Source organism: Dipodomys spectabilis, unplaced genomic scaffold, assembly GCF_019054845.1.
Source record: "Dipodomys spectabilis isolate Male_0828 unplaced genomic scaffold, ASM1905484v1 ptg000003l, whole genome shotgun sequence".
NCBI lineage: Eukaryota > Metazoa > Chordata > Mammalia > Rodentia > Heteromyidae > Dipodomys > Dipodomys spectabilis.
In genome coordinates, this window is record NW_024870680.1 from 14,178,880 (window position 1) to 14,193,585 (window position 14,706).

General features: G+C 43.6%; 2 protein-coding genes across 8 annotated transcripts in view; one reads left to right on the plus strand and one right to left on the minus strand.

Annotated features, from left to right (window-relative positions):
• The window catches only part of Xrra1 (X-ray radiation resistance associated 1), a 50,511-nt gene extending 49,063 nt beyond the window's left edge, over positions 1-1,448 (plus strand). For all 7 annotated transcript variants that reach the window (XM_042687946.1, XM_042687929.1, XM_042687953.1 and 4 more), the window contains 3 exons: positions 325-440; positions 614-719; positions 961-1,448. In XM_042687946.1, coding sequence (XP_042543880.1) covers positions 325-440; positions 614-719; positions 961-1,211 — 473 coding nt within the window. In that variant the 3' untranslated portion in view covers positions 1,212-1,448. The remainder of the gene's footprint in view (positions 1-324; positions 441-613; positions 720-960) is intronic.
• Positions 1,449-2,937: 1,489 nt separating this feature from the next.
• Rnf169 (ring finger protein 169) overlaps positions 2,938-14,706 on the minus strand; it is a 48,443-nt gene continuing 36,674 nt past the window's right edge. The window contains exons 5-6 of the mRNA XM_042687986.1: positions 10,255-10,354; positions 2,938-9,561 (exon numbers count right to left, since the gene is read on the minus strand). Coding sequence (XP_042543920.1) covers positions 8,383-9,561; positions 10,255-10,354 — 1,279 coding nt within the window. The 3' untranslated portion in view covers positions 2,938-8,382. The remainder of the gene's footprint in view (positions 9,562-10,254; positions 10,355-14,706) is intronic.

The following is a 14,706-nucleotide window of genomic DNA, read 5'->3' on the forward strand; positions in this document are numbered from 1 at the left end:
TTCCTTATCTGGCTTGAGGCAAGGAAGGCATCTCCTTCTCAGAGCCCCTCCTTCCTTATTTCCTATGCTCAGCTGGGCTCTTCTAGGGGCGGGGAGGGGGGGTCTTGGTCACATGGCAACCAGCCTTTACTCCAAAAAGCCAATACTATGCTTCCGTTAGGACCTGTGCTCACAGGGGACGTGTGATGAACTTTAGGCTCTGGAAGGTTAGGGAGCTCCAGGAGCGGTGCTTTCTTGTTGAGGATTACCCTGTCTAATTGCGGAGGTTGCACTTGGAGGCTGGGGAGTGCAGAAACAGCGCATGCCCTTGTTCTTTCCCCCCAGGCATCCAGAAGAACGCCCAGGCCCTGCAGCGCATGCTCAAATACCCGCTTCTCTGTCGCTCTTCTAAGCCCAAGCTGGACTCTATTCAGAAACCCTACATCCCCAAGCGGAAGCGGGTAAGCACCCAGCCGCGGAGACTCCCGAGGACCCTGCGGTTTGGGATGGGGCTGTCTCCGTGGAACCCTCCAGGCCTGATTTCCCCAGGCATCCCTCTTCCTGCTGCTAAACTGTGTGAAGTGAGGCTCAGAGGGTCTGCAAGGGGCCTGGCCCTAACCCCCTCCTTCCCCAGGCCGCGAGGGTCCCGGTCCCACCCCCGCAGAAGACCCGCGCGCAGGTGCTGGACAACATCCTCATTCGCATGCGGGACCCGCGCAACGTGACGGAGGCACCACTAGGTACGGCTTGGCCTCCGGCCCCCGCGGTCCTCGCCCTGTCTGGGTGCCCATGAGATCAGGGGGCCTGGCCCCGGCGGGAGGGAGGTTGCCCCAAGTCCCAAGGCCTGTTGGGATCCGCACCACAGCTGGAGCAGATGCCTTGGGCTTGCGGCCGCCAGCAGAGTGGCGGGTCTCGGTCTCCGGGAGTGTCTGGGTGGGAACCGGGCGAGCTCTGCGGCGCCCCGCGCTGGTCCTCCTGCAGGTGCGGTGCTGCGTCGGCGCAGGGAGCAGCGGCTCGTGACTCAGAAGCAGTACCTGGAGGCCAAGAGGCTGCTCAAGGAGTTCCGCGCGCGCTACCGGCAGCTGGTGCGCGGCTCCCTGAGGACAGTGTTCGGGTCGACCCCGCCCCAACCCCACCCAGCGCTGAGCGCGGGGTCCCCCAAGTTCGGCCGCTTCCTCGAGATCATGGATGAGTTCTGCCAGGAGCCCACGACCAGCGACTCACCAGGCTAGGCCTGCGCCCCGGGTCGTGCGCTGCCTGCCTGCGCCCCAGCCCTCCCTGTGGACTCTGCGCCCTTGTCAGGGCCTAGGAGGCTGGGCCTGGCACGGGCCTGAAGGTTCAGCTCCAACTCGAGGGATGCAGAGTAGGGAGCTCGGCAGGTTCTCCCCTTCTCGGGCTGGGCTGCACCTGGTGCCTGGCCCAGCAGCAATAAAGAGTGGTGCATAGAGCAGTGGAGTGCGCGCGGGCATTCTTTCTTGGAAAATGGGTCAGGGCCACAGCCCTCATACCCTGGAAGGAGCCTCCGGGAGGCAGGCACCCTCAAGGAGCCAGTGGGAAACACCTGAGCCACGTGTGTAAGACAGAAATGGGGTGAGGTGCTGGAACAGAGAAGCCGTTCCGAACCTAAGGCCCAGAAGTTACCTGTCTTGCCCATGGTCATTACAAAGGGGGGTAAAATCGAGGCTTTGAGGCCTTGTGTTTTCTCTATGAGGAAAGCGTTTTCTCTTGTTTGGGGGAAAAGGGATGATGGAACCAACAAAGGCCAGCATTTATGTGGGATTTCCCACAGTCCGGAAATCCAGGACACAAATTGAGGACTCAGTACAACCACATTGGCTTTGCCTCCACACCAGACCTCTGGCTTGCGCAGTGTCAGTGGTCAAGGCAGTCTGCCCCATTCTTGGTGCATGCCCAGTTGCCAGCATCTGCTACAGAAGAGGAGCTGGACAAGGCCACCAGGCTGGATTCCAGGATGAATATTTGGGGACAAATGTTGGACAGATCCAGTCATTTGGACAACTCTTGCTCCAAGGTTCCTTTCCTGAAGATGCCACCTGGAGATGGCAGGCCTGCAACCCCTAGGATCCAGGAAGCACTGGTATAAGGATTATGGATCCTCAGCAAGCAGAGACAACCTGATTTGCAACTAAATATGTGCATGTGAGTGTACTCAATTTTTAGTCTCACAACAGCCAATATTGACAGGATGGTATGCCATCATGCAGCATAAACACAGGGAACACCAAGCGGAAAAGGCTTCTGAAGAGATGCATGTAATATATGCTGACCCACAGCAGCAGCTATGTTTAAGGGCATGCTGCTGACAGCATGGATTTCCTGGAGTACCAAACATATTGCGGTTGTAAGAATCTACCCAACAGTCACATCACCAGCTTCAAGTTCGAATACTGGAGAATCCCCTGGACTGCCCCTTTAGTCAGAATGGTGATCAGACTGTAGACACATCCCTGTACAACCTCAAGGCAGCTTCTATTTAACCAGCAAAAAGCCAGAACTAGAGGTCTGGCTCAAATAATAGAACAACTATGAGCAAAACTGCTGAGCAAGAATGATAGTTCCTGAGTTCAATCTGCACATGCGCACACACACACACACACACACACACACATGCACATATCAGATTTCTAAATATAGCCCTCATGCAAGGACAATGTCATCCTCCACATTCATTCTTTACTCACACTCTGGGCTGAATTGATCATGAGAGAATAAGTGGTATATTGGAGACAACTTACATCATAACATATCCAATGTCATCATATACCTCGGAAATCTCATCCCAGATTCTAACTTCTCCCATCATTCGGGATGTAGCAGCAAAGCATTTCAACACAGGGGACCTCCACATTCACAGAACCCAACACATCGTACAGTTGAAGCTTATTCATGTTTGTCAGACATTGCTCTCCAGAGTCAAGACTGATAAGAAGCAGAACATTAACTTTTCATGAGTTTGCTTTACTGTATTTTCAACTTGGGCCTTGCCTCAAGCAGGCAGACAATACATTGAAAAATGCACTTTGGTACTGTTGAAATAAACACATCATCCCACTCAATTCCACATCATTTCATTGTGATAGAAGCATTCCTGACAAGTCATCCCTGTTCCAAGTTCTGTCTTTGTCAAAATGCTCTTTATGATGAATCAGGCGAAGGGAAGTCCACAAGGATCCAGGCCTTCTTCCAGTTCTAATGAAGACAGCAAGTTGAATATATTATCACTGGACCACCAGAGAGCTGCAGCAGGCTGACTAAGCCCAACAGACAACCCATTTTCCATTTCCAGGAGAGAAGGGGAAAGTCCTTAGGCAACTGTATTTATACACATGTTAAGGGTACATTGTGCACAAGAGAAAAATCCAATAGTTGGCATTTAAGTTCATCATAAAACCTGTTCTCTCAGGATTTTTTAAGTGCTCTGCTAGAGGCCCAGCATTGGTGATGCCATGTTTGATGCAAACCTGATTGAGGGAAAACCCCTGCTCCTTTTGTGGCATAGTTCAGAGGGTAGGTGGTGACGACCATGGAGAATCTGCTGCCATATTAACTTGTAACCTGGGCCAAAAGGTACTCGAGATTTAATAACTTGATACTTAGCAAGTACATTATTTGTACCTCAAATTAAATGACAGGAAAGGAAGATGAACAAACCTTGCTTTATCTTGGCTTTGTCTCTAGACACTAGAAAAGGGGTGGGTGGGTTGGAGGGAGCCTGCTTAGAATCTGAGGTTGCCTTTCACATATAAAAAGTTGCCACCTTCCTAGCAAAACATTAAAGACCCATTTACTCACAAAGGAAAGAGTACTTTTTTTCTACGTAGAAAAAAATACACACTGATAACACATAAAAGCAATCAGCCCGTTCAGTCTTGGCACTTTTCCTCTTTATCCAACTGGGCTAATATCTAAACAGGTAACCTCTGCATATCTCTAAGTCTCTTTTCTACAGATGGTGGTCTTCAGAATGTTCCAGTAATGACAATCATGTATAAAGAAACAATTCTGAATCATCTTCAGAAGAAAATCTGCTTAGCCCTCTTGCCCTAGAATCTGACCCACTTTCTACTGAGTAAGAATTCATAGCCGGGTCAGTTCATTCCAAAGACCAGGCCAAAAGACCACTTTATTTGTTGATGAGAAAAAGACTGGTTAAGAAACATTTAAAAACACTAAGGAGTTTCTGATTTTCAAGGAGAAAATGAAGGGCTGGATAGATTTTAGCCCTTAGCAAAAATGAGTTATACCAACCCAAATCATATCCGTTTCCATGATTCCACTCTTACATTACATCATGGGGGTTTTCCCTACCTGAGTGTATACTTAGGGGATTAGGTACATTTTAATCTTAATAAAAAAATAAGAAAAAGCTATTTAAGAACCTCCTACATAATTTGGGTATGCCTTTTATTCACAAAGTGTGTGTATGTGTAGAACTTCATTTGTTAGAAAAAGGGGTGAGGAATTTTAGCTTGAATGATTTCAATGCCTATTCCAGCTCTACCATTCCATGATTATCATTCTTTCTGCACTTTCGCCATTCTTGCTCTTGACAGCAAAAAGTCAGTGAGGGAAAAGAAAAGGGATCTCAAATTGCTGCCAGCTCTGGTGAGAGGTGAAGCTGGAGGTGAGGTTGGGGAAAGGGTTAGGAAGTTAGCAAGTGACCATGTCAGTGATCCACAACCTGTTTCATTTCTAGGGGCCTGACTAAAAGCTGCTCCTGAAGAGGGGTGATTCTTCTGTAGTCATTACAGAAGAAGATTCATTTTTCCCTGGTAAAATTACTTTGGAAATGAAAAGCACTGTTACAATCAAAAGCCTAAATACTGATGGGGTGTCTAAAATGTTCAAGGCAGCCTGCTGGGTGCTGGACATGCAAAATAGGGTCATGAAAGAACACTGCTATAAAAGTAATGGCCTTCTGTAAGACCATTATCATACTGTCCAGTCACACACATACACCCACCACACACATTCAAGTACATTCCACTGGACATTAAGCATCTCCAGAGCAGAGACTATCATTGTATCTCACGACCCACCACAGGATTGGCACAAGTTTAAGAGCTTCTATGTATGCATCAAATTAACAACGAAGATAAACACTGCAGCCTTTAGTCCTCTGCCTCCCATTTTAGTCAGTTGGTATTCAAAAAACAATGAAGTAATTTTAATCTCTGGAGGACATTTTTCCCTTTTTCTTAAAGGAAAACAAGAGGAAAATATCTGCGACTAGCATTTCCTTCAGGAAAAAAAAAAACTTAAAAAAATTAAAAAAACAAATGAAAACATAGAAAAAGGCTTCTCTGGCAGGCCTCTGCCAGATGTAATCTTTTCTAAAAAGAGGCAAGTCAAGGAAAGGGCCTGGGGCTGGGTGCATAATCCTTTGATCTAAAGCCAAGCCAACAAGGCTCAAGATAGATGACTTCTTCCAACAGGGACAATCAACAAGTCATGAACATGTTCCCAAAGTGTAGAAAAGGCTGAGAGACTCCTGAGGGCAACACATTTCTTGGACTTTCCATCAAAATGACTCCCATTCTTCCACCTCTCAAAATTTCCCTTTTTGCATGGAAACACAAGGTATACACACAAGGAACACTGTAGGACTACTTCAGTGATTTGTGAGCAAAACAAAACGATTATTTTGTGTCTCTCATTCTATTTTCCCTCCCCCATTATATTTTCTCCTCTTGTCTCTTGCTGTGCTATCAATTCTGTGTCCACGTTCACAGATGAGCAACAAGAGATGGAAATTTTTCTGAAGGTGTTCAAGTTTCAGTTATTAAGTATGAAAAGAATCTTAAATACAGATAATACCTTAGTGATGTTTTTTTTTTCCTTCTCCAAAGCCAAGCTGATTACAAAGTAAGTCTCTTCCCTCCTTAACTAAACTGTTGAGCCTACATTTGAAGGACTGCTGTTCAGCAATCGGTGTGGGAAGTGGCCTGGCCCACACCATCTTGGCCGTCACGGCAGGTGCACAGGGAGCGATCAGGAAGCTGGATCTAGGGTTTGGATTATCTGCTACAAGAAAGAGCTTTTCATTCTGCACCTGAAAAAAACTTGTTGCTGCTACTATGCACATTCTTAAAGTATTCACTTGGGGAACTATTTAAAATATATAGCTTTCATCTATTAAAAATATTTATCTTTTTACCAAAAACAAAATTCCAACTGAAAGCACTTTTCAAATTATTGGGGATATACAAAACGGTGGCAAGTGGAAAAATATGTGTCTTTGTTTCTACCATCAAGATTAGCCTTCCCCATAATATTTACTATGATCAAAAGTGGAAATATAGGAGGTGGTATGTTTTCTTTACAAGCATTTAGAATGGTCACCATCCCTGTCCTCTGCAGACCAGTGCCAGCTCTTCTCCTGGAACCACTAACATGCCCTCTCACAGCCCCGAGAGGCCACAGATGCACAGGTCCTAGAATTGAAGGGAGCAGCGTGAATATAAAGTATGAGACTGATGCATATTTTTACAACATACACATCTATACACATGCACACACACACACACACACACACACACAGAGGACACGGTATTTACCACCAAAGTGGTCACTGAAGAGACCCCACATGTCCCACTGATGACCACAACCCGCCTGGCACCTCTGGACATCCTCCTCTTTGAGAACTGTGTGGGAAAGGTGCGCTACAGAAGAGAATGGCTCGGACTGCTTCACAGTGACATCTTATTTTTGACTCCACACCCTTGATTTTGACAACCTACTTGTCTTCCCAGAGACTCCAAGTCATTTTTGGCTAGTTCCAAATTTAAAATCCTCTTGTAACTAAATTTGAGATAGAACCTGTCCTGAGAAGAATGTGCTATTAGTATTCTATGGCCAATGAGTCTGTTCTGGCCCTCAGTCTCTGCCTTAGCCAAAAGAGTAGACTAGAACAGAAGACTAGGTTCTTTCCCATTCTAACATTTTGAGTGAGTCTATGCCCCTAGGTGTTTCCAGACTTTGAAGGCAGTTTCAGAAATGTTTTGACCAAAGGTAACACCATTAGGGAAAGCTGTAGTATCCTGCTTGGGGACTACTCAAGGGGAATATCACACATTGCAATATACAAGCTCCAGGAGGTTTGTTAAAATGCCAGTCACATGACTGTGGTAACAACTCATACAATCACAGGGAATGCTAGCCCATCTGAGATTCTCTAAAATCATAACCTAATCTCTATTCTCAATGAGCCCAGAAGGGCAGAAGCACCAAGCACCACTTGGGATGCAAAAGACACACAGTGTCAGCTGCTAAGAAAAATAACCCCAAATGTCCATGGGACTGAATTTACCAGCTGCATCCAGCTAGATACCTTGTTTCCATAGTATGGAGTTTCAGCATTGTTCTTTGCCTGACTTTGGGACAATTTGTTTTTAGGATTTTAAATCAACATTGCAGATAACCATTGCCATGTAAAAAGTAATCATAAAGCCCCAATTGTATTTTGTCTCACAGGCTGGAACCCCTAGGAAAGCTTAAGACTGTAGATAGGGATGGGGGTGGGGGGCACAGTAGATAACTTATAGCACATGTTTATGCTCCCCATCCATCTAAGGACTTGCAGGTCAGTTTTGCACTATCAGTGCTTCTTCTAGGTGTCACTGACAGTTCATTTGAGCAACCATCACCGTGGACTATACTGCTTAGTAGCTGCAAGAAACTGAACATGTGCGCTGCAGTTTCATCATCTACAGCTGGGGCTAATATCACTTACAAGTCAGGTCTCTTAGGATAAACAAATTAAACAATGTCTATGAATGTGCTCTCTCAGCCATACAGCATTTGCCAAATGTCATTTTTAAATCGAGAATGTAAGCCAAGTTGCAGAAGAATAAGCTCCACTGATTTAGGATGACAGGGTTATCTGTGGCAAGAGGAAAGAGAGAAAACATATTTAATCTATCCTTTTGGATATTCCAAAGTACCCACAGCTCCACTTCTTTGAAAAAGTTGGGATAAATGTTTTATCTGCAAGGCTGATTTAAAACAAGACACAATTGAAAAATGTCAGGAGGTCTATCTATTTGAGAAGGTATCCCTCTTCCCTCTACCATTTCTAACTCTGGCCACTGTTTTTCTGAATGAGGCCATTCCAAATCTCATTCCAAGTGGGTGCTACCAGATTTGACCCAGAAGTTCTCCAAGTTGGGTCACTCAGGGGAGGAGTGCTTCTGGCCTGGGTCAGAGAGAACAGAGATGCAGTTCCCTTGGATTTTGACTTACCAAGACCCTGGTACCTCTCAGAACCATTATTAGACAGTGTTTTGCCATGAAAAGAAACCCAAAGTGAGCACACTCAGCTCTTCTAGATGAATGATCCAGGGCAAAGACCTCTTAAAAACAGATACCACTGTTCATTAAATGCTACTTGGCCCCTGCCATGCTGCTGGACCTTAAGAGATACTGATCCACACGTCCTTTTCGCCGACTCACAGTCCGCCTCTCATTGTCAAACGCACGTTGCAACTGCAGAGCTAGCTGTCGGTCTTGTTCTTCTTGCTGCAATTTCTGCTCCATCTCTCGAAGTACTGGATCTTTTGGGACCAGACCCACTTCACTGCTAGTTTGTCGCAGTTTCTTAAGGGAGCCATTTTGTTCCAGGTGCTTGGTCTTACAATGCCTTTTCCGACCCCGACGCAAGGAAGGAAGTGGCTCCTCATTGAAGCCATCTACCAGAACACCATTAGCCCCATCAAAATGATTCAATGCCTTTAGCTGTTTCTTTGTTTTGAGGACCCCATCCAAAACATTGTTCTGGGGTAACACTGAATTAACTGCCGAGACTTTCATAGATGTGTTTATACAGCTCTTGTCTAATGTAGCATCTGCAATTGACCCCGACCCCTCAAATTGCTTCCCATCCAAAGAAGTCCCACTGGTTGCCCTTTTGAGTTCTATGGGATGGCAAGTTTCCAGTGGGACCTCGGTGCTCCTTTTTCTACCACTGTCTTCTTCTGATTTTGTTGGGCTATCAGAGGAGAAATTCTCAAGCTCAGCAGAGGTGACACACTCACAGAGTATCTGCTCACTGGACCATCTTGTAGTTAAAGCCAGAATTGGCTTCTCTTTACTAGAATACAGAACTTCAGAACTGGGTAAATCTTCCCCTGTTTCAGGGGCCAAAGAGGTGAGAGTGGCTTTTGAAAGGGTTTTTTTGATCTGCCGTTCCTGAAAGATCTGCTCCCATTTCTTGAGAATTCGTGGACTGGCCTCATAAGAAGTCTGCTTCTGCAAGCTTCTGCTGAGGTTTCGAGGGGTCGATTTGATGATGAGGGGACTCAGAACACGCCCATCAGGGAGTCTCTTGGGAGGAGTGCATGGAGAGCAGACAATGGGCTTGAAATGGTTTAGTTCTTCGGAGATGCTATCATTGCTTTCAGGACTGATGGAACGTTCTGGCTTATGCAAGGAGGCCAAAGATGAGAGGGAACTGAAGGGTAGACGTTTTTCAATTGTTAAGTCAGGAGCTGAGAGGCAACGATTGTTTTGAGTAGACAAAAGGACACCAATAATGGGGTTGGAGGCTGGAGCCATAGTTGTGACCTGAAAGAGATTTCAGAGGTTTTATGTGTGGGTATGTGTGTGTTTCTACATAATTACTACAGATGGTGGGAAGATAGGGAAGAGAAGGACAAGATAATGAATAAGTAATGTGAACCTATGAAACAGGAAAAAATCTAGGTACCAGTGACTCACACCTGTAATACTAGCTACTTAGAAGGCTGAGATCTGAGGTTCCTGGTTAGAAGCCAGTTCAAAGCATCCAGGACAGAAAAATCAGTGAGATATCCTATCTCCAATTAACCAACAAAAAGCTGGAAATGGAGTTGTGGTTCAAATGGAAGAGCAGTAACCTTGAGCAAAAAGGCTCAGAGACAACACCCAGGCCCTGAGTTCAAGCCCCAGGACCAGGCCAAAAATTAAAAAGGAGGGAAAAAAATCTTTAACCTAAAATTTGTATCATTTAACAGAAATTCCTACACACTTGAAACAACAAAGACTTGAAGAAGGGGACACTTTAGAGCATTTTTTTCTCGAATGGCCTAATGACATCCATCTGGTTACTAATTTAAACCTTCCTCCTTCACACCTTTGTATAGAATTCTCCACTATAGCCAATACAATGTGCCTAGGACCCATTATACCTCTTCTCACTTGGAATCATTCTTTTGTGGCAATGTGCAGAAGAAGCCATGTGTGGCTAGGGTACCCTGGAAGCCTGTGGCTGAGGTGTACCTTGGCTTTGTTGGGTTGAGCTGCTCTGAATCTGCTCTTCACTCTGTCTTGGACTGTGTCACTGCAGCTTTGACTCCTCTGCACTTTAGAGTTGAGCTTCCTGCAAATAAATAGATTAATAGATGAAGGCAAATGTCAAAATTAGTCCATATAATTGAGGGAAAGATAATCTCTTTTATGCATTCTAAGTCACTAACCAAGAAAGATCCCTTGCTGTGCTACAATAGAAAATGAATTAATTTATTAATGAAATACACTCTAAGAGCAAATCTTGCCAAAAGAGAATGTTCTACAGAGAACACCTTGTTCAAGCTTTTACTTCCACAGTAGACAAAATGAAGCAAGATCAATGTCTATTCTGCTCATGTTAGAGAGATATTAGGACACTTCATTATTCTTAATAGGGTGCATTCAGCAGTAAATCATTCTTACAAACATTTTCTAGTTATTAAGCTCAAACCTCTTCTCAAACAACTGAAACTAGCCTTTCCATGAAACAAACATTGAAGTACTTAGCCTTTCCATGAAACAAACATTGAAGTACTTATAAAAAATGCACGGTAGTGGCAGTGAGTGAGTGAGTGAGAGAGTGTGTGTGTGAGTGAGAGTGTGTGTGTGTGTGTGTCAGTCTTGGTGCTGGAACTCAGCCTAGGCATGGTGTGTGTGTGTGTGTGTGTGTGTGTGTGTGTGTGTGTGTGTGTGTGTGTGTGTGTGTGTGTGTGTGTGTGTGTGTGTGTGTGTGTGTGTGTGTGTGTGTGTGTGTGTGTGTGTGTCAGTCTTGGTGCTGGAACTCAGCCTAGGCATGGTCACACTGTCCCTGAGCTTTTGTGTTTAAGGCTAGTGCTCTACCACTGAGTAACAGCTCCACTTCCTACTTTTTGGGTAGTTAATTGGAGATAAGAGTCTTGAGGGCTTTACTGCCAGGGATGGCTTCCAACAATGACCCTCAAAAATCTCCTGAGCAGCTAGGATTACAGGTGTGAGCCACTAATGCCTGGCTCATGGTAGGATTTTTATGTAAGGTATCAAAATTAAATGTAGTCTCTACCTTAACTCATAACATTTTAGTTTCCAAAGTCTAAATCTTGGTTATTTATGAGGCTTTGAGAACACATGATTTTTTTCTTATGACTTACACTATGACTTTACAAACCCAAATGAAACTCCACAGTACCTATTTGTATTTTGAAGTCCACTAAATTTTAGCAAGATGAATGCTGAGAGAAAACAGTTCCTATGTAGCTAACTCCCTTCCCCCAAATGTTTTCTTCTAAGCATTTTACATTTTGGGTGCTTACGTTTAGGTTTCTGGTTCATGCTGATTAAATTTTGCATATGATATGAGGCTGGGGTCTAACTCCAAATTTAGGTGTCCCAGCCAGCTATATGTAAATTTTATGTTGTGATAGAATCACATGCAACTTTCATCTTCCCTGCAGACCATAATTAATTTCTTACCTTTATTTCCTACTCCACAATTCTTGCCTAATATATCTCACCAAGCAAGCACTTATCATGTACTTACTACATGCCAGACACTGAGAGGTACTATCCAGACTCTGACAATCGGAAAATGAGACAGTGGAAATGTGTAAAAAATCAAAGCCCAGGTCAAATATGTAATGCAATATGGTGATGGGGCACAAAAAACGTGTGTATAAAGGCAGGAGCAATGATTACATTACACAAACATAACAGGGTTTATCTGCACATGTCTAGATGGTATAACCTACTTAGGCTAGCACTTAGGCTATCTAATATAGACTGTCATAGTGATCTACTGATCAAAATGTTACAGTGCACACTGATTATATTGTAATGGTATAGTATAATGTGTATAATAGTATAGAATACAATATGCAAATCAGATTTTCTCCCCTGGATTTGTTGTTTTTGTGTACTGCAGTTGTTTGATGAATTTACTTTTTAATTTTTGTATGTGCTGTTACTGGGACTTGAACTTAGGCCTGAGTGCTGTCCCTTACTTTATTACTTAGGCCACAGCTCCACTTCCAGCTTTTTGATGGTTAACTGGAGATAAAATTCTCATGGATTTTCCTGCCCAGGTTGGGCTCAAACTTTGATCTTCAGATCTCAGCCTGAGTAGCTAGGATTATAGCCACCTGGGTCTTAATTAGTAACTTTTAAACACTGATTTTGTAAAGTCTATTCTTTGTTACATGTGGCCACTGAAGTCTCTAATACAAGTTGGCTTAATAGTCAGTTATTAATTAAAGAATTCCTTAAGTGCCAAGACTCAGCTCTCTTCTTTCCCCCTTAATTAAGCATCCATTAATTGCTATAAACTTTTGATTAGTTTCTGGAATTCCAGATAGTTTTAACTGTAAAAGAAATGGGCTTTTTTTTTTTTTTTTTTGCCAGTCCTAGGGTTTGAATGCAGGGCCTATGCACTGTCCCTGAGCTTCTTTTGCTCAGGGTTAGCTTTCTACCACTTGAGCCACAGCACCACTTCCGACTTTTTCTTTTTATGTGGTATGGAGGAATGGAACCCTGGGCTTCATGCACACTCGGCAAGCACTCTACCACTAAGCCACATTCCCAGTCTCAAGGAGATGGGCTTTTGGAGGTCCTGGCTCTGCCAATTTTTGTTGATATCACTAGGTAAAGTATCTTTTTAGATAATGCTGAATGAATATCTAATTACTGGACAAGAAAGGGGTTTTATTACCATTACTATTCTGAAGCCCTCCTGCAGATATGGGGTAATACAAAGAGTCACTAAAGTCATAAATGTATTGTATAAAACATCAATATAGGCCTAGTGCTAGTAGTTTACGCCTGTAATCCTAGCTACTCATGAGGCTGAGATCTAAGGATCATGGTTTAAAGCCAGCCCAGGCAGAAAAGTCCCCATGAGATTCTTATGTCCAATAAACTACTCAAAAAAGCCAGAAGTAGTACTGTGGCTCAAGTGGTAGCGCACTAGCCTTGAGCACAAACAGGCTCAGCACAGCACCCAGGCGCTGCGGGACAGGCAAAAAAAAATCAATATGTTATAAAGGTATTATTATTATCCTGCCCATGTAATTGTAACCCCTCTGTACAGTATGTTCACAAATAAAATTAAATTAATTAAAAAAATAAAGATATTATTATTTTTGTTGTGTAGCTTTCGTTAAGTAAAGAATCTTCAAAATGCTGGCTCAGAATAGTCAAGAACTTGTTAATGCTCTTAGGACTGAAAGAATTCAAACAATACTTTCACTAAAAAATAGGGAAAGTAATTACTTCTCCCTCATTCTTGCACATTCATTGCTGTAACCCCAACTCAAACACAGTATGTCTTACAAATAAATAAAAACATGTGCAGAAATGTCTCTCTCTTAAGAAAAGGGGGAATTTTTGAACATTCATTTGGACCCCATTTTCTGTCAGGTACTGTGCTAAATATTTTAAATATATTTTCACATTTAATCCACACAGAAACTCTGAGATGGGTATCATAAATTCCCAATTTGTAGACAGAGAAATGAGAGACATGATCTTCTCTTTCCTCCATTTCTGGGATGAAGCTTAAAACCAGAGAATCACTATGAATCTATGCTTATGTTCTTATTGCCACAGAATACTAACATTCTACTCTACTCTGCCTTAGGAGAGACCCGATACATCTAGGAAAGCACTATTTGAACACATAATTAAGTTATAAACAAGAGAAAGCAGCATTGTCTAAAAGTCAACAGGTTTAAAATTTTCACAGCCAAGAGCCAGATGGTTTTCTAGGACGCCTAGTTGACTAAAAATACCCACAACCACAATGAGTCTGACTTACAAAGAAAAGCAAGGCGGCAGCTGGTATAAACTTGCGACTAGAAAGCTAGGACACTTAATGCTTGTAAAATGCTGTTTGAAAGAATTCAAATGATAATAATATGACATAAAACAATAATCAGATCATGCTATTGGTTCCTCACTCAGTACTTTTATCTTTCAGACCTCTACACCACACAATTTTCTTGGGTTCTTTTGTTGTTGTTGTTTGGTGTTTGTTTCTTATAGGGTTTTTTTTTTGGGGGGGGGGGAGGGGGGGTTTGGTCGGTTGTGAGGCTTGAACTCTGGGCCTGGGTGCTGTCCCTCAGCTCTTCAGCTCAAGGCTAGTGCTCTACCACTTGAGCCACAGCACCACTTCTGGTTTTCTGAGTGGTTTATTGGAGATAAGAGTCTCAAGGACTTTTCCTGCCCAGGCTGGCTTTGAACCTTGATCCTCAGATCTTAGCCTCCTGAGTAGCTAGGATTACAGGCTTGAGCCACCGGTGCCTGGCTAGGGTTTTTTTTTTTTTTCCTGTTTTTGTTATTTTTTCTTTGGCAGTAACTGGGTTTTGAACTTAGGGCCTCAGGCTTCCTAGGGCTGGCACTCTACCACTGAACCATGCCCCCAGCCTACAAGTTTCTTAGTTAAGAAACTGGCATACCTTCAAGTCACATTTTGAG